General features: G+C 32.6%; 1 protein-coding gene across 2 annotated transcripts in view; it reads left to right on the forward strand.

Moving 5' to 3' along the window:
• The window catches only part of MGAT4C (MGAT4 family member C), a 337,535-nt gene extending 322,859 nt beyond the window's left edge, over window positions 1–14,676 (forward strand). For both annotated transcript variants that reach the window (XM_053658791.1, XM_037158558.2), the window contains exons 2-4: window positions 4,346–4,498; window positions 10,663–10,810; window positions 13,535–14,676. In XM_053658791.1, coding sequence (XP_053514766.1) covers window positions 4,352–4,498; window positions 10,663–10,810; window positions 13,535–14,676 — 1,437 coding nt within the window. In that variant the 5' untranslated portion in view covers window positions 4,346–4,351. The remainder of the gene's footprint in view (window positions 1–4,345; window positions 4,499–10,662; window positions 10,811–13,534) is intronic.
• Window positions 14,677–19,348: the final 4,672 nt, after the last annotated feature.

Here is a 19,348-nt window from a genome sequence, read left to right on the forward strand (position 1 = left end):
TTATTTCGAGTCATATTGGCTTATGGTCAGACAGAAAACATTTGTCATACTCCCTTGCTGTCATATACACTTTGTTGACAAAAACCCACACAAATATCAAAATAGTAAGAGATAACAGGATTATTTAAATTCTCTATCCTTGTTATTTTTGACTATTTAAACTGTCAAATTCTGGGATAAGAATATTAATATCCCTCACTCTAACTGGGTCCATAAATATATGCTTATATTTCTAAGAATTCTTGATTTATGCATTTTTCTTTGATAATAGTTGACAATTTTTGGACTCTTGAATTGAGTTGATCCGTGAGTATTCATGGCTCCCAGCATTAGGTTTTTTGACTTCTTGAATTTCTTTGGTTTCTGATTTAGGCAGTTGCTCACTGTGTTATTTAGTCATGCATATGTTGTTGGGAATCATGGCATTTAGCATTATAAATAGACTTAATAGTATAGTTTCATGTGTTTATGGCCTATATACACCAACATTTTATATCACAATTGCAAACTAAGGTATTTTATTGTTTGTACTTGCCTAAAATACTTTTTCTATGCTTTTACCATGAACCTTTATGGATCACATTGTTTCACTTATTTTTTTAATTTTTATTATTATTTTTTTAGATTTTATTTATTCATCTTTACAGGGGAAGGGAAGGAGAGAAGGAAAGAAATATCAATGTATGGTTGCTTCTGGTTCATCCCCTGCTGGGAACTGGTCCCTACTGGGAACTGGCCTGCAACCCAGGCATGTGCCCTGACGGGGAATCGAACCTCGAACTTTTGGTTCAGAGGCCCGTGCTCAATCCACTGAGCTATACCAGCTAGGGCCCAGTTTCATTTACTTTTTATACAGTTTAAAATTAAAGTTCATGTGTGTCTATGTATATGCATGTATACACAAATCACACCAATTTAAAAATCTTTTTCCTTTAAAAATTATTTAAGCTTAGTTGCATTTATTATTACTACAATGCACTTAGCTGCAATTCTATTACCATATGGTATAATTATTTATGTATTATGGAATATTTAATATATTTCTCTATGATAAATTTTGCAGATATTTTCTATATTTTATTTTCATATTCAAAGGATTTTTGCGTATTTCTTTTGAGTAGTCGCATTTTACTAGTATCTTTATTTCATTAATTGTATTTCCATTTTTTGTTCTAATGTTTGTTTTATTTTATTTAAATCACAGTTTTTGACTCAAACATATTATCTACACAGTGTAGATATAGATGAACTTACTCTACTTCCCTCTTACTCTTTTATTACATTTTAGTTAGTTTAGTCAGAACATATAGCATGTACACACTATTCCTCCAACATATGTTCTACTTTTGCTTAAAAAACAGATCTACAGTTAAATATATTAATTAATAAGTGTGTTTACCACTTGAAGTTTCCCTAGTAGTTTCTGAAAAATAGACCAAAATGGATAACTTCAAGGCATATCTGATTCAGTCTTAAAGATAAAATATTCAACAAGCTTCTAAGCAACACAACCAATTCATTTATATGTGCCTAGTCATTTATAATGGAAAGAAAAACAAGTCACTGTAATTTTCTCAAAACTAACATTAAAAAATAAGACAATAATGCAGTAATATTTTCCAAGAAATTGAAAAGCATCTGTGAAGGAGAAATAAGGGGCAGATTTACTGTTTCTCCTTAAAACATAAAAATAAAAATAAAGCTAGACTAAGCATGTGAGGTTTCAGACCTTGCATAACAAACAGAAAAGGGTGATGATTCCTGAAAGAAGGGAAACAAATGAGGTGGTTGCCCCACTTACTGCCAAGGGTCTTTATGCTACAGGAGCGAGGGGAATGAGCTCAGAGACAGGTGTTCTCTTTAAGTTGAGAAGACATTATTGAAAAAATTGCACTTGTGAAGTAGAAAGAATCCAAAGACAGAGTACCATAGAGGAGAAAGCTACATGGGGTGCGCAGTTGCAGAGAGAGAAAAGAGAGAGCTCCGGAGATCTAGAAAAGGGTTTTTTTTACATCTTCAGCTGAGAATTTATCAATTCATGCATGAGTGGAAACTAATGATGGCTGGTAAAGAATCATTGGAAGGAAACAGAATAATTTCTGGAATGGAAAGACAATAAGAATTCATGCTCCCATCATTCCAAATAGAGAAACTTTTCAGTATTTTGAGTATCAGTACTCAGAAGAATATTGCCTTAGCAGTGAGACACAATGAGCTTCTCTGAGACCAGCACTCTGACAGCAAAAGCTGACAAAACTATTAGACAATAGAAAAGTATGGGTCAATGTGTCTGAAGAATATAAATGCAAAAATAAAATGTTAAAAAATTAAATTCTATAATATAGAAATAATAATAAAATTATTAATTATAGAATTATATTTTGTTTGGATTCTAACGTCAATCAGTATAATTCATCATAACAAAAAAATAAAGGAGTACAAACTCCATATGACTAACTCAATAAATGGAGAAAGAGTATTTGACAAAACTCAACAGTCAGGCATGATAAAGAGTCTCAAGAATTTAGGGGTAGAAGGAAATATCCTCAATGAGATAAAATGCATCTCTAACATCAGAAATAGGCATGAGAGTTATAGCGAATGCACAGTGAGCAGGAGACCATCAGTTCTCCACACAGAAAAAAAATAAGATAAAATTCTTCCACCGCCAAATAAAAAACACAAAGATAAATTCCAGGTATACTAAAAAATTATCCATAAAAATATCCCCAGAATAAAGTAAAGGAGACTTTCTATGAAACATTAAAAAAAGGGTAAAATTTTTAAACATTGTACAAAACAATCCCACAATTGTGAAATAAATTTGAATCCAAAACATTATACTGTAACAAAAGTCATATGAAAAAGAAATAAATACAAGAAGTACTTGGGGAAAATATTTCTATACTTTTACTACAAGCAACAATTAGCATATTTGCATGCATGTATATGTGTATATTTAAAACTGCTACACATAAACAAGGAAAATAAAAAGATCCTTGTAGAAAAATATAGCTAAAAGAAATGGACAATAATACTTAAAATATATTTTTTAGAATTTTTCTATTCTTTACCCTTGTTAAGCCTTTCTCCCATTGCCTAATATTCTTTCCTGTGGGAATCCAAAACTTCTTTCTTGCATTAATAGACATTGATTTCCAGCCATATCCTAGACATTGTTCTAAGGGTTTGGGGTACAGACCTTTTTTACTTCCTGAAGTTCTATGTGCATATAAATACTTCATTCTAAAGATGAACTCAGGGACAATTTCCAGACTACTTAATTTTAGACAAAATGATTCAACTAGTCTTTTGATCATTTCAGGTATGTTTATTTTTTTAAACCACCATTAATCTTAATGCATTTGTGACTGAAGGATACCACAAAACAGAAGATGGTAATGGAAAAATATTAAGTCTCCACTAATCTTGTGGACTTTAATATTGCCTTTTTGCAGCCCATAAATCATTACAAACAGCCAAACCCCTACTTAGTATGCCAAGCAAGGCATTGCAGCTATGATGATACTCCATGATCTACTCTGATTTAATGAGAATTATTGGAAAAATAAAGAAAAAATGTACCTCAGAAGTTCTCAAGTATATATTGGGACTAACACCCAAACCTTTAATTTCCTTTGTGATTTTCTTCCCTCTAACTTCCCACTCAATAGCTCTTTTCAGTGCACATTCAGTGCATCTGCGATGAATATTAGGTCCACACTTCTCTGGTTTCTTCCATTTTATTACATTATATTAGGGGGAGGGAGATATTATTTTATTGTTATACCTCACTAATGAAAGTTGACATGTTTGTTATTTGCTTTATTTTTGTTCTGTTTCTCATTGAACATCCATTTTTTAAAGATGCTTTTTATTTATTTTTGAGAGAGGGGAAAGGATGAAGAAAGTGTGAGAGAGAAACATTGATCAGTTGCCTCTCTTACAGGCCTGGACTGGGGACTGAACGCACAACATAATCATGTGCCCTTACCAAGGACACAGATAGCAACCTCTCACTTTGTGGGACAATGCCCAGCTGAGCCACGCTGGTCGGGGCAGAAATCTATTTTTTCTTAGAATATTGTTACCAAGATTCATTTTTTTCAGAAATAACGGAGATTTCCTTTCCATTTTGATTTGCTCCACATTATATACACCTCTTCACTGATCTTATGTTGATGTATTAATAATCTATACCAATCTTACATGTGACTTTGGAATAAATTTTAGTTTAGACAGTTGAAATATGAGATTTTTACGAAGGCCTGGTACTTAGTACACATAATGAAGAAATATTTTCATCCAAATTAATTGTTAGTAATTATGTCCCTCTATTCTGCAGGAGAGAATGTTTAGATTTCATCAAGTGAAACATCTATTTGAAATACTGGATAAAATGAGATGCCTGCGAAAACGTTCTACAGTGTCATTCTTGGGAGTTCTTGTAATTTTCCTTCTATTTATGAACTTGTACATTGAAGATAGCTATGTTTTGGTAAGTTTGGGAGGTTGATTTTTGTTATTGTTGTTTATAATAAGGCCTAAATCAAATTAGACGTAGTTAAGACCTAGTTGTGTGGCTCAGTTGGTTGGAACCTTCACCCACACACTCAAATTAGACATAGTTCATTGTTAACCTAACTTTAATTCCAGGCTACTAGAATAACCTTAGTTTGAGAAAAATTATAACACATATATTTTGTACCTGCTTTTTGCATTAATTTTATATTACCAACTTCAGAATTGTTTTATGTTATGTTACGATGTTTTTAATACTATATATATATATATAGTAGTACAAATATTTATATCTAGTTACAAATAAGTTATCTATCATTGGTGCTTAATTAATTTATGCAAAACCATTTCAGTATTTGAGCTTTAATTTGAAATATGTAGAACAAAATTTGCTGAATGGTATTGCACCTTACTTTTCTGCTTTTTTGTATTATCAACATTTATAAAATCTCATTGTCTAATTAATAATATTAATTGTGCTATTTTGCATGCCTGCTTCAGAAGCACATATACTAATCATGTTATTTTGCTAAGAAGTAATATTTTATTGCAATATGTGACATCTCATTTAGATTTTGAATTGCCCTAAAAGGCCACCAAGTTATATATTTATATTTACTGATAAGTGATATAGAATCGCAAAAACTATTCAGCAGTTTATAAAAGATAAACTAATGTAATATATTAATTAATTTTAAATGAATTATGGAATATCCAAAAGGATTTATTCTGTTTAATTGTGAGAACTTAAACTGTTTCAATTATTTATTGTTCTTGTAATTAGAGTAATTTTATATGTGATGAGAATAACATGGATATTATTGCTTATTCACATTTTCTCTCTAGGCTGAGCCTAAGATATCTGGAAAATATCCTAATTTTTATGTTATTATTCTTGTTCACATATTTCAGAAAATTAAATTTGGACATATAGAGGACTGAAAAGTATGCTGAAAGTATACTTTTCCATTATGCAAGCATACTGAAAGTTTGAATTAATACTTTAGTAACAGATAATCTGAAAGTAACCACAGACCATTTCTCAATAAAATGTTTTATTTTATTAATTAACATGGTTTACTGACTATCCACTATATTCCAGATACTATTCCATGTCCTATTAGGCAACCATGTGATTTATGCGCAGATTTTTTAGAAGGTATCCTATAAAACACTATGCCTTTTTTTTGCATTTTTCTTCTATTGTGGAATTCTGCCAGATTCCTATTTTCTTGACATTGTCTAGGCCTTTTATCGTCAGGTGTAGTTCTTGATCTTGTGGATTTGTCAATCTACCATTCAGCTAATGCACAATGGCTGAAACACCACAGATTAATATAATTCGACTAAGCATGATTTAGGTAAACAGTGCACTGGAGAAACTTAATAATGATATTCATTTAGAAACTTGATTATTAATTTTATAAGATTTAAAGACAATTGAGCAAAGCCCATGTGATCCAACTTTTTAAAATAAAATTAAAGATAATAAATTAATGAAAAGGGCTCTTAATTAATTATTTAATTGTGCAATAAAAATTTACTTCTTGCATCTGTGTCTACTGGTAAAAGGAAATGACATCTTATAAATCAAACACATGATATTGATGGGATGCTTGCATTCAGTGATTTGCTGCATTTATGAGACACTTTCAGGAGCAATTTTAATGTTTCATTTTAAAAACAAAAAAGATCACTGTGTACAACAAACATCTTTGTATTGGAATAAAATATCTTTAAATTCACTATAAAATGTGTAAGAAGAAATAGATTATATATGCATGAAAATGTCAAATATTATTGCTCTGTTTTGTAAATTTTTACATATTCCTGTTTAAAAATAGGTCCTAGCCCCCTAATGTAAAAGGTATGATTTAATTAAGTAGCTCTTCCTAAAAAGTACTTTCTCATTGAAATTTCCTCTGGCTTTATTAGCCAGAAAGTATCCAGCCATGTAATATGAAAAATGGAGATACTTATTGAAGAAGATACAAGAAACACAAGTAACATTGTTCATAGGATGATGATGCATCAGCCCCCTTGAAGGTAGATACCTGTGACCTCACACAGTTCTCCCAGCCTCCGTTCCATTGTTCAAAATACTCTGGAATCAAGATTAGCTACCCCATTATATTTTCTTGAATTTCTTTTTTTTTAAATATTTTTATTTATTTTTCGAGAGAGGGGAAGGGAAGGAGAAAGAGTGGGAGAGAAACATCAATGTGTGGTTGCCTCTCCTGAGTCCCCTGCTGGGAACTGGCCTGCAACCCAGGCATGTGCCCTGACTGGGAATCGAACCTCGATACTCTGGTCCACAGGCCCGCGCTCAACCCACTGAGCTACGCCAGCCAGGGCAATATTTTCTTGAATTTCATCAGTGGTCTGAAATCTCTTCTCTTTCAAAGTTGATTTTAGTTTTGGAGAAAACCAGAAGTAATAGAGTGCCAAGTCTGGGTTGCATCAGGGACTGAGTCACCTGGGTGATTTGATGTTTCACCAGAAATCTCTGCATGAGACATGATGCATGAACCAATGCATTGTCACCCTGAAGCTTCCAATCACCAGTTGCCCCTTGATGTGGCCTTCTGAATCATCTGAATAATTTCCACAGAGGAATATTCGACCTTAAACCAAAACTTGATGCAGATTCATTGCTTTACTCACTCAGTCATTTTGAATGCTATGACCACACAGTACACATACTCACTCAATGAAGTCTGCCAACCCCACTGACTAGTACAGTGAAGTCATCATTGTTCACACATGAGTATTGCAGGCTACTGTCCTTGGCTATCAGTTTACATTGATGTCATGTAAACCATTCTCATTATATTAACAATCTTGTTAATTGTTGTATATTGTGTATTATGTTGTACATTGTATATTGTAATTGTGGTCGATATTGCATATTAACAGTATCATTATATTGTTAATATAATGAGAATATATCTGGACAAACTTCCTATCTATCTAATCAAATTTGCAAATTAGCCCTGGTACAAGAAGAAATTAGTTCTTAGCTTTAAAATTTCTAATATTTTACAACACATCACCTTTACACTGTTGTGTATTCATCACCCCAAATCAAGTTGGATAAAATTAGTTAAAATGATTTAAAATACAAGAAACCCCATGATTGAAAATGCAATGAAAGTATTTTATCCATTTAATTTTTCACTATGTACTAGATGATATTAACTACCTAACTTGTATTTTGAGCTAAAATTTATTCCAATATTAGTATGTATAAATATTGGAAACATTCTTTAAATATTAATATAAAACTACATTAAAATTGTTCTTCTAAAAATGTTTGATTATTTATGGAAAACTCATCCCCTACTAGAAAGGACTGCAGTTTCTTTTTAACATTTCCCCTTTTTGATCTTATCTGTGTTATTTCATTTTCCACAAAATTATCTGACTTGATTTTCTCTCTTGACTCTAAAATGACACAATACTTGTGATTTTCTAAGCTTAGACATTAGTTGGTCTTTCTTTTCATGTCTTTTTTATTTCAGGGAATATACTAGTTAAAATTCAGAGAAATCAGAGTAAAAAAAGTAGCAAGGTAGCCAGAGTTACTCAGCAAATTCACTTCTACTCTTTTTGCTAGGAAATGTATTGGTGGCCTGAAATCCTGGGCATATAACAGTTCAGTGTGTTGCCACATATTAAAGACACATGTGCCTTTCAGTGGTTGTATAAGACAAATAACATCACAAAGCAAACTAAGTAGATGAGACACTGTATGTCCAATCAACTTAGCCTCTGGGCTGTGAGCATCTTCAAAGTAGCCATTAGGGTATATATTTATTCTGTAGCTAGTCCATTGAATTGCATTCCCATCCAGAAAATGATTTTCATAAAGCTTCTTCTTGGTACTGATAACTCTTACTATAACATAGAGTTACAGAAAGAAGGTACTCAGGTAGAGTACCTGGCTGTTCAGGTATGTGCCTCTGGAAAGCAGCCAAGAAGGCTGACTCTGGTAAAAGTTTCATTGTTTATTTATGCTGAAAAGGGTAAAGCTTATTCTTGATAATTTTATAAAGTTATTTTATATTTGTTCCATTTTAATATTTTATATTCTATGTCCTTTAATCAAGGTGAACATATTATATCTTATCACAAAAATATGAATTTTTATGTGTTGGTGATAGAATTCTTAAAGTAATATCCAATATCCTGCACTTCTTTTATAATGTGGCATCACCCAAGGACAGAATGGTAAAATGAATATAGTGTTGTGACTACTGTAATTTTACAGCTATATCTTCTAGACTATATTGATGATGGACACCATTACATTACTATTAAAGTAGTTCATGCTAAACTGAGTCCTAGTTATTTTTGACAATCCTAAATATTCTCATTTAAAATTTTAATAATGTTTTATAGGTTTTCAGAAAGACAAAGATGAAAATATTTAAATGTAAAATTTTAAAATAATCATATTCAATGGATATTTAATTACTATATCTCTAAAAAATTAGCATTCAAGGTTTAATTTTATATAATTTCAAAGTCTGTAACTTACAAATGGCAAATGCATTGTAAATCTTGTAAAAGACTAAATAGCTTTTCTTTGTTCAAATTATCAAAGCAATATAAAATATAGAAATACAGTGTTAAAAAGCAAAGGTAGATGTATAAACAGAACTTAATATGCAGAAAGAAGATAAGAATGAATCTCAATGTAGCAAGGACCAGATTGAAAGCTCCTCCCTGTTGCGGTCAGCGATTCTCAACTTTAATTTTAAACAAATTCCAGTCTTGCCATAGATTTAAAAGTTTGATTAGTCATCTTTTCCATTGACATTTGAAATTGACACAAAGTAATAAATGTTCCAATTAAGGTAAATTGTGGATTTGAGTGCTTACTAATCTTTTAAAACAAGGATTTAATTAAAGTTTTATTGACCACAGCCAAATAATATGAGGACCAAACTTATTTAATGCATTCACTTTCTCTTTAATTGCTTGCCCATCCCTAATCTGCCATTCTACAGTAAAGAGTTGAAATAGGTCTCCATAAAACCACACAGTAAACATCTTGCCCCAAAAAATCACCATTTTTTTTCTAAATAGGTTGTTCCTAAACATATTCTGTGTGCAGTAAACCATATACAAAAGCCAAGTAAGTCATCATTTTGCAAATAATATACAATCAATAGAGGTTTGATCAAATGGTGATTAGATAAAAATATATACAATTAAACTTATATTAAAAAAGGAAGAAAAGGAAGCAATGAATGGCTAACAGGATATATTTTAGCCAAATATGAGTACATTTTCTGAAATACAAACCTTCCCAGAGATTGAATGGCATAAGTCCATTACCAAGTAGACATTTAAAAGGGATCTTACAAATAAAATAATCAGACTTTTCACTTCCAACAAAATACCACGCACACAAGCAATGAGCATATTTCCCATATCATGGGAAAGCTAGTGGAAGAGCTGAAGACTTTTCCTTGACTTGGTGCAAATGGATTCTACCTGAGGCACCTGAAAGACGTGTGAATAAGACGTCACAGCCAGCATTCTCAACACCCTTCGATTATTGTGGCCGAATAAGTTATTGACTAAAAATTTTTGATTAAGAAATTATACAAAATCCAATTATATGTAGTACTGCATTTTCCTTATTATCCCTAAAATTTCCCAATCAGAAATAATGGGTGATTTTTTATGAGCCAGTTCTAAAAGAAGAGAAAATAGCTTAATGTATGACTCAAACTGAGGAATTTAGTGGCAATTAGTTTTACATGAAATTGTAAAATAGATTAATATCAAATTTTAAGATCTTTGAATTATTGTAAAGGAGTTGAATTTTAACATGAAGGCACTGGGAGTTTTCATGCAGAGATTTTTTATCAAGATAATTTCATTATTAATGTATATATATAACAAAACAAAGTACAGTATTAAGAGTAAAACAGCGTAGAGGGAGCCTGGAGCAGAGACTGTAGACAGGAATTGAGTGAGAGATAATGATCTACAGCAGTGCCAGTAATTGAGATTTATATGATATACATATCATATGTTGGACACATAGAATCATTGTATAAGGAGAAGCTTTATTTTAATTCATGACTATTATTCATTTATTTCCTCTGCCTCTGTGTTGGCACTCAGGAAGGAGACAAACAACTCATAAGGGAAACATCCACCCATCAGCTTAATTCAGAACGCTATGTGCACACTTTCAGAGATTTATCTAACTTCTCAGGAGCCATCAATGTCACCTATCGCTTCTTAGCTTCCACTCCTTTACAAAGAAAGCGTAAGTACCCTTACAATTTTAAGTCAAGAGTAGGGTATGAAAATATGTTGTTTAAACATAATGAAGATTCACTTCATTTGTAGAGCAATAAAATTTTACAGGGTTATTATTATAACCTATTTTGAGGAAATATTTTAATGTTTCTTCACTAAATACAATTACTGGTCCAATTCTGTTAATAAAAAAATTAAATACTTTACCGTTGGTGAACTTTTTAACAGTTTGCTGTAGAAGTGTGTAGAGACTAGAAAAAAATCAATGCATTTTAAATTTAAAATTTTTTTAAGTTATCTTTTAAAAATAATGATTCCCATATTGATACATTTTTAAACTTTAATGGTTTGTTTTTTGTAACTGGCCACAAGTTTTTAATTAGTGAAAGTCATTGTATCTGTTTCCCAAGGTATTATAACATATGTTATAATATGTGTAAACCACAAACTAGGTGGTTTACAGCAACAGAAATGCATTCTCTCACAATGGTGGAGGCCGGAAGTCTGAAATCACGGTGCTGGCCATGCCGCACACTAGGGGGAGGTCTAGGAGAGAATCCTTCTTTGCCTCTTCAGGTTTCTGATTGCTCTTGGCATTCCTTGGTTTGTGGTAGGATGATCACAATCGCTGCCTTTGTATTTACATGGTCTACTTCCTATTGTCTTCTTTTGTCTCTCTGTGCCCTCTCCTCTTCTTGTAAGGTTACTAGTCATTGAATTTAGTGGCCACTCTAAATCCAATTTAAATATACCACAAGATCCTTAACTAATACATCTGCAAAGACCCTACTTTCAAATAAGGTCATACTCTGAGGTTTCAGGTAGATATGAATTGTTGGAGGAAACAATTCAACTTACTGCAAGTGTTTGAATCCAGGAAGTAACATGTTTCATTGATTTCAAGGCACCACAGATTATGGAAATATCATGATCAAATTACTATACCACTAAGAAAATAGGAATGTTGATCAGTTTTAATAGTAAGATGCCATCAATTATGATATGCAACTGAATTTTTAAATATTTCTGCATAAAATATAAATTTGAGAATCAATGAAATACGGTGATATCATGAACTTCTTAAAAGATTGTGTGAATACCACAAAAACTAAGTTCCCCGTTAAGAAGAGTTTATGCAAATGGATTTATGATGACCAAATTGAGGAAGTTGTAACTCAACTCAGATTTCTCTAGGTCTGTCATTCATGTTACCATTCCAAGTATTTACCTCTCTTAAGCTTCTGTCTAACTGCATAAGACTGCCACTAACTTTTTTGTGTACATCTGTTACACCGCCTTCGTTCAAACATTACTCATTTCCCTTTTCCCATGCTCAATTTACTAATGTATATTGGCACATATGCCAAGTGCTTTATACGAAAGAGACAATGTTGAACAGAGTAAGAGGAAGACAGTTTGAATCTCGCCACCACACTACTTACTGCATGATGAGCTTTGCGCAGGTTACCTAACCTCACTGTGATTCAATTTCCTTAGCTCTAAAGCAGGAATGAGATGCACAAAGGTAGACCAAGACTATTATGAATATTAAGATGCATATTGCAAGTAAAATGCAAACTTCTGCCTTTTTTGTAGAAAGTGTTCTATTAGCATTGCCATCATTAGGCATTAATATAGGCTGGTGGCTTGAGTTTAATTGTACAGATAGTACATCAGCTTTCAAAAGTCAGAGTATTAAGTCAGTTATTTATATAAAATGTGTAAATCTCTGCTCAGCTGACAGACTAGTAAGAAAGATGTTTCTTTTTCCAATATTGCACAATTCACATTATGTAGGTATCTGTAGCAAAGCATTGATCTCAGTGAATATAAACATGTTCTTGTTTTACAAATTGTGGTTCTGAAATTTTATTCTGTGCTCAGTTGTGGTGAAAATGAGAACTTTAAAAAGTAAAAATATTTCCATAGAAAGACATCTAACACTTCTCAGAGACAAACTGTCTTTTCACCAGGTTTAATTTTATTTTAAAATATATTCAATTTCTAATTTTATATTTTAGTATCAGAATAAAAATTTCTTCAGATAAAATCAATATAAAAAGCATTTCAAGTAAAAGATTAATATTTACATCTTAGAACAATGTACTATACATTTCAGCAACAATGCACTTTTTCAAAATGAGCTCATGATACTGTTTGCATTCTGATTACCTTACTAGATAAATTTCAAAATAAAGTTTTGAAGTCCATTTATGCATTCTTCTGATATAAGATAGTGCCAGTGATCAAAGAAAAATTAAAATAATGTTTTCTATGAAAAATTTTAAGACAAGTAAAGAATATTCTTAATTTACGTTTTCATAGGTTGAGGCTGTCATTTTTAACTGTGAATTTTATCCTCCACAGATTTTTAAAAATAGCATGTATATTATCTAAATATCTATCTTCTGTAATGGGTATATATGAAAACATCAAGCTGAAGAACACTTTAAACCATATTTTTCATTTTATTGTTTACAGCAATAAGACTCATACATCATTGTGCTTAAGCTGCAATTTTCCATAAAAAGTATCAATTATGTATAAGCTACTATTGCTTTTATGTGTTTAACATAACATTTTAATCACAAAATGTTCCGTACATAATCATTCACTGGATTGACTTAATATAGTAGCAAGCCTTGGGGGAAATAACTTTTTGTTTCTATTCTATGTTATTCAAAACCTATTTTTCATTTAATTTGTTGTCCTTCTGAATTCTTTTGCTCAGGGTTTCTTACAATTGGACTATCATCAGTGAAACGAAAAAAAGGAAACTATTTACTTGAGACAATCAAGTCAATTTTTGAACAATCCAGCTACGAAGAGCTGAAGGAAATCTCAGTGGTGGTTCATCTAGCAGACTTTAATTCATCCTGGCGTGAGGTCATGGTTCAAGATATTACACAGAAATTTGCCCACCATATTATTGCAGGAAGATTAATAGTTATACATGCCCCAGAGGAATATTACCCAATCCTGGACGGCCTTAAAAGAAATTACAATGATCCAGAAGATAGAGTCAGATTTCGTTCCAAGCAAAATGTAGATTACGCTTTTCTGCTTAATTTTTGTGCCAATACTTCAGACTATTATGTGATGCTTGAAGACGATGTTCGATGTTCAAAAAATTTCTTAACTGCCATCAAGAAAGTAATTACATCTCTAGAGGGAACTTACTGGGTAACACTTGAGTTTTCTAAGCTTGGCTATATTGGAAAACTTTATCATTCACATGATCTCCCACGTTTGGCACATTTTTTACTAATGTTTTATCAAGAAATGCCTTGTGATTGGCTATTGACTCATTTTCGGGGTCTATTGGCTCAAAAAAATGTTATTCGTTTTAAACCATCTCTCTTTCAGCACATGGGTTATTATTCATCATATAAAGGGACAGAGAATAAGCTGAAGGATGATGACTTTGAAGAGGAGTCATTTGACATCCCTGATAACCCTCCTGCAAGACTATATACCAACATGAATGTTTTTGAAAATTATGAAGCGAGCAAAGCTTACAGTAGTGTTGATGAGTACTTTTGGGGAAAACCACCTTCAACAGGAGACGTCTTTGTGATTATATTTGAAAATCCAATTGTGATTAAAAAAATTAAAGTGAGTACTGGAACAGAAGATCGGCAAAATGACATTTTACATCATGGAGCTCTAGATGTTGGAGAAAATGTTATACTTTTCAAACAAAGTAGACAATGTGATACTTACATAAGACTAGGGGAATTCAAAAATGGAAACTTTGAAATGTCAGATGTGAATCAAAAAATTCCATTTGATATACGGTGTATAAGGATATACGTTACCAAAACCCAAAAGGAATGGCTAATTATTAGGAGTATTAGCATTTGGACTTCTTAGCCAATTAAATCAGTATGTCCTGTCACTGAAACAGGTCTCTCTGTTTCCTTTTTGTTATTTTCATCTTTTGCTACCTTTGTCCTATGGAGTTAAAGCAACAGATGGGACATTTTTTAAAAGAAAAGTCAATCATCCTGGAAGTTTTGATTTGCCCATTTTCATCACAATTTTACTCCAATGTACACTTGCACTTATATCAAACTCTGAAGTTGAATATAAGTTCACAGTTAATACTAGTTTCATTTATATTTTAATGTTATTATGTTAGTTTCAAAATTTAACTAAGTGTCTGAAAGGTGGCATGAAGAACTTAAAAAGAAATTTTAGTTTATTGGATGGTAAGTCTTGAAAAATATTTTCCAACTGTATACATTTCCTCAATAACTGATAGTTTATCATATCATCAGATAGCTTTTATTAACCCTTTGTGTGAATATGCAGTTGGTTAGAATGATAATCTGTTGGGGGTTTTTGTTTTTTGGACACTGAGTTTTCCATAGACCCTTGTACATCTACAGTGAATACCTCCTCATGGAAATAATGTCTTTACAACTGAATTTTGTGTGTTGGTGGGACTATAGAAAGAAAAATTATCTCCCCTGATTGTTTATATGAAAGGGGGCATTGATTATTGTATAAAAACAATTGAGCACCTGTGATCAATAAATTTTCTGTGGGAGTCTTTTTCTAGTTTCCCTTTTGCAAAAAAATGAATAGTTATGTTCAATATTTATAGGGTACATTGGGTACCTACATTTAATAGAAGAAATTAGAGAAGGCCTATAGTTATCTCAATCCTAAAGCATTCTCAGTATATACATGAATTTTTTTAAATTGACTTTATATGTTTTGTATTAAAATTCATGTGATTGGAATCATTGTGACTTATCATATACTTTTTGGAAGTTTAAATGAGCCTCTTATCAAGGGCAAAAGTGAGAAACAAAGAAATCAGTTGCCTTCTCGGTACTCAGAACTGATTGAAAGTCAAGCCAAGCCAGAGAGAGAGGTCACATGTCCTGACACCCAGTGTCCATTCTCTTTACAGAGCTTGCTCCTGACACAATGTGTGCTTTCTGTTTCCTGATATGAATCTCAGTGCATGAGTTGTACCATCTGGAAATAGTTGGTATAATTTTTTATAAATCCTATTAACATTCTTTGTGTAACCCTAAAGTGTCCTAACTGGTGCTCTTGTGGTATATGTACACAAATGGTAAGCAAACGACTAAATTTTGCTATAAGAAACTAGACAATTGTGACTGCACCATTTGTCCATTAAAGGAATTCAGGACACCCCAGTGCATCTTAAAAACATTGTTTTTTAGAATATTCTGAGCTTGTCTCATACTTTCTATTTTTTACAAACAAAAAAGATAAAAGGATTTATGATAAAATGAAATGAAGAGTACTTTGTGTTTATGGAATCAAATATATGTTTATATAGATGAATGTGTGTATGTGTGTGTGTGTGTGTGTGTGTGTGTGAAGATCAAACTTGTGATACTGAAAAAGAAATTCTTCTTGTTCGTTCTTCCATCCTGAAACAAAATCCTAAGGACTCATTGGTATGCTACAGTAAAAAGAAAAAAAAGGTGGGGGAATTATCTCACTCATTCTACCCAAATTGATTAAATTAAAAACTCAGATAAAATATTGAAAATATTTTCTTTAATTGATGCATTAGTTGTGTATTTTCTGCACTCAGTTGCTATATGATTAGAGGAAATGTGAACCTTTAAATATTAATTTTTGTAGCATGTCTAATTCTTAATGTCATAGAAAAGATTAATAGTGTCACTAAATTATTATCTCTACATCGAATTGGAGAATACTTGCTACTTACTTAGAGATATTGTTTCCTTGGCTTTTCTCACTTTTTTTATTAGCTGATTAGTTGTATAGTATTCTGCACATATCTCAGAATTTCCAAAAAATATTTTTCTGCAATTTCAATGATAAAAAGAATACAGCAAAAACATAAATATCAAGATCTACACAGACTGCATGAAGTGAGTTGTAAACTTTTACGTATTCTGAGAGTGATTCCAAAGACCAACCATTGACACTGATATCTAGAAAATGCTTCAAGAAAGATTACTGAGGGTAACAGGAAAATTGGATGTTTGTTAGAGAATTACAAATGCAAATATAACACCAAGAGGTCATATTTAATCTCAAATTGGATCCTTTCATTACTGAAATTAGGTTTGAATCATCTGGTAAGTCACCTAAGAATGTATGTGTTATTTGTAGATTGACTATGTAGGTCAGCTTTTTAGGGAAAAGACTTTTTTTTAAAAATTACTCTTGTTCAATTACAGTTGTCCTCATTTTTCCCCATTACCCTCCCCTGCCCTACCCACACCTCACTTTCCACATTCTATCCTCTCCTCTCCCCCACTGATTTTGTCCATGTGTCCTTTATACATGTTCCTCTACATACCCTTCCCCTTCTTTCCCTTATTATCTCCCTCCCCCCTCCCCTCTGGTTACTGTCAGTTTGTTCTTTATCCCCATGTCTCTGGTTCTGTTTTGCTTGCTGTGGGGACAACTTTGCCCACAAAGTCCCCTTGTCAGCCACGGATGAAAGTGAAACTACCAAGACATGATCTGCCTTGGGAGGAGAGGTGGCCAATCTCTCAGAGGAGAAGGGCCAAGAGCCCCTACTCAAGGGGCTTTTATCAGGTTCGTTTGCACAAGAATACAGGTAAGGATCAAACAATAGATAGCATTCAAAGAACTATGAGGGCTTATTCTCAGTCAGGGTCAGATAGCTAAAGAGCCATAAAACTTTGAGGAACAATCTTCTTGCTTGGACCCTTATCATTTAAATGACAGCATTCTAAACAAAGCAGGTTTTACAGGATTTTACATATTCTTTCTTAGGCCTGATTACCCAGGGAACTTGCCCTTTCCAGCCTAGGGCTGCACTGCCTTCCTCATCATAGGTTTTTAGGCTTAAGGGGAATAGAGCCAGGAAGCACTCGTCCCAGATGGAAATGGGGACTCAGGCTATGTCAGAATAGCTGGGAGGTGAGGGTCCATTGCTCCCTCTCTGTCTCAGCTCCCCCACTTCCCAAGTTCTTCCAAGATGGCCTCCTAAGTGATAATGTCTGTGTTAGGTTGCCCTTCTCTGAGGAGTCTTACCTGTCTCTGATTAGCTGGCCATGCTTTGGGGGCAGAGGAGTAAGCTGAGGCAGTGTTTGCTACCAGAGACAAGCTTTCTTGCCTAAGTGGCTTGCATTCCAAAGGTCGCTCACTCATCCTTTTCCATGGGGGACAGTTACAGTTCCCGAAAACTGGAAGAACAGCCCCCAACAGCTTACTTGTTTGTTTTGTTGATTAGGTTGCACTTATAGGTGAGATTATATGGTATTTGTCTTTGACTTTGACAAAGAATGCTTCTCCATTAAGGGTCAGGAAGGTAAATAAACTTTTTTTCAAATAAACCAACATTTTTTACATAGTGTAATCTTGTATTTCCTATGTTTAAAAATTTAGAATGAGGCTCCAGTAATCATGTCTCAAAAGCACAGAGCAAAAAGACAGTTTTTAGGTTTAATTATATTTAATCTGTTATTGAGTAAGCATTATATGATCTCTCTTTTTGAAGTAAGTTTTTTTTAAAGCATACATTATTTTTGTTATAAATGTCCATTGAAAAATACTGGAATGTGGCAAGAATAGTTATTTAATTGCTATGAAAATAAGATGTTCAAAGGTTTCAAGCACAAAATGTGCTATATACACTTTAAGCAATGTCTCAATTTGTATACCTAATTTGACTAAAAAGCTTAATTATACTGAAAATTCCTCTCCTTAAGGGAATCATTTCAGCATTTATGACCATTAAAGAAAAACATCTTGTAAAAGCACAGTAAAAATTTGAAAATGTACATTTTTGGAAAATATACATTTTATCAGCAAAAACAGGTATGGATATAAAAAGTGTTAATGCAAGCACTTTTGCATTCTCATTGAAAAACTATAACCTTGGTCAACTTATAAAGTAGATACTTTACAGGCATAAAAACATAATTTAGAAATCAATGTGTCATTTGGAACCATTTCTCACATATAGCCACACTTAGGAGACCAGGACATTTCATTTTTTACTGAGCCAGTAGTCTCTGGGAATTCTCACAAAGCTGTCATAGAAATACTGAACCGTACAATAACAGTATCTAAATGAAAAAAATAGCACTCAATGTTTTCCAGTTTGTCAGCATGTTTTTAGAATATGGCACCCAGCAATAACACTGAAAACATTACTCTCAGTGTCCTCTAGCAATGGAAAACAGTCTAATTTTCTTCTTTTTTCTTACCAATATATCCATTAGTGCAGAATTACATTTATTTTTATTCCCATACTACTGACTAATAGAGTCCACAACCAAACTTTGTGGTATTAGTTACATGGTCTATACATAAAACATGATTTGCCTTTTTATACATTTGATTTTTAAGATTTATTTTAATAATTAATGTTAATTTCAAGAGAATCTCACCTTGTTTCTTCTGACCCATGATTCCTGCCCATGTTCCAGGCCTCGATTCTGTCTTTACTGTTTTAACATAGCTCCCTCATTCTATTTCACCACAGACTTGATGTTGTATACCTTTTGTCTTCAGAGGAGATGCAACGGAAGAGTCCTGCAGACATGAGTTT

This window comes from Artibeus jamaicensis, unplaced genomic scaffold, assembly GCF_021234435.1.
Source record: "Artibeus jamaicensis isolate MK-2021 breed Jamaican fruit bat unplaced genomic scaffold, CSHL_Jam_final scaffold_584, whole genome shotgun sequence".
In the NCBI taxonomy this organism is placed as follows: domain Eukaryota; kingdom Metazoa; phylum Chordata; class Mammalia; order Chiroptera; family Phyllostomidae; genus Artibeus; species Artibeus jamaicensis.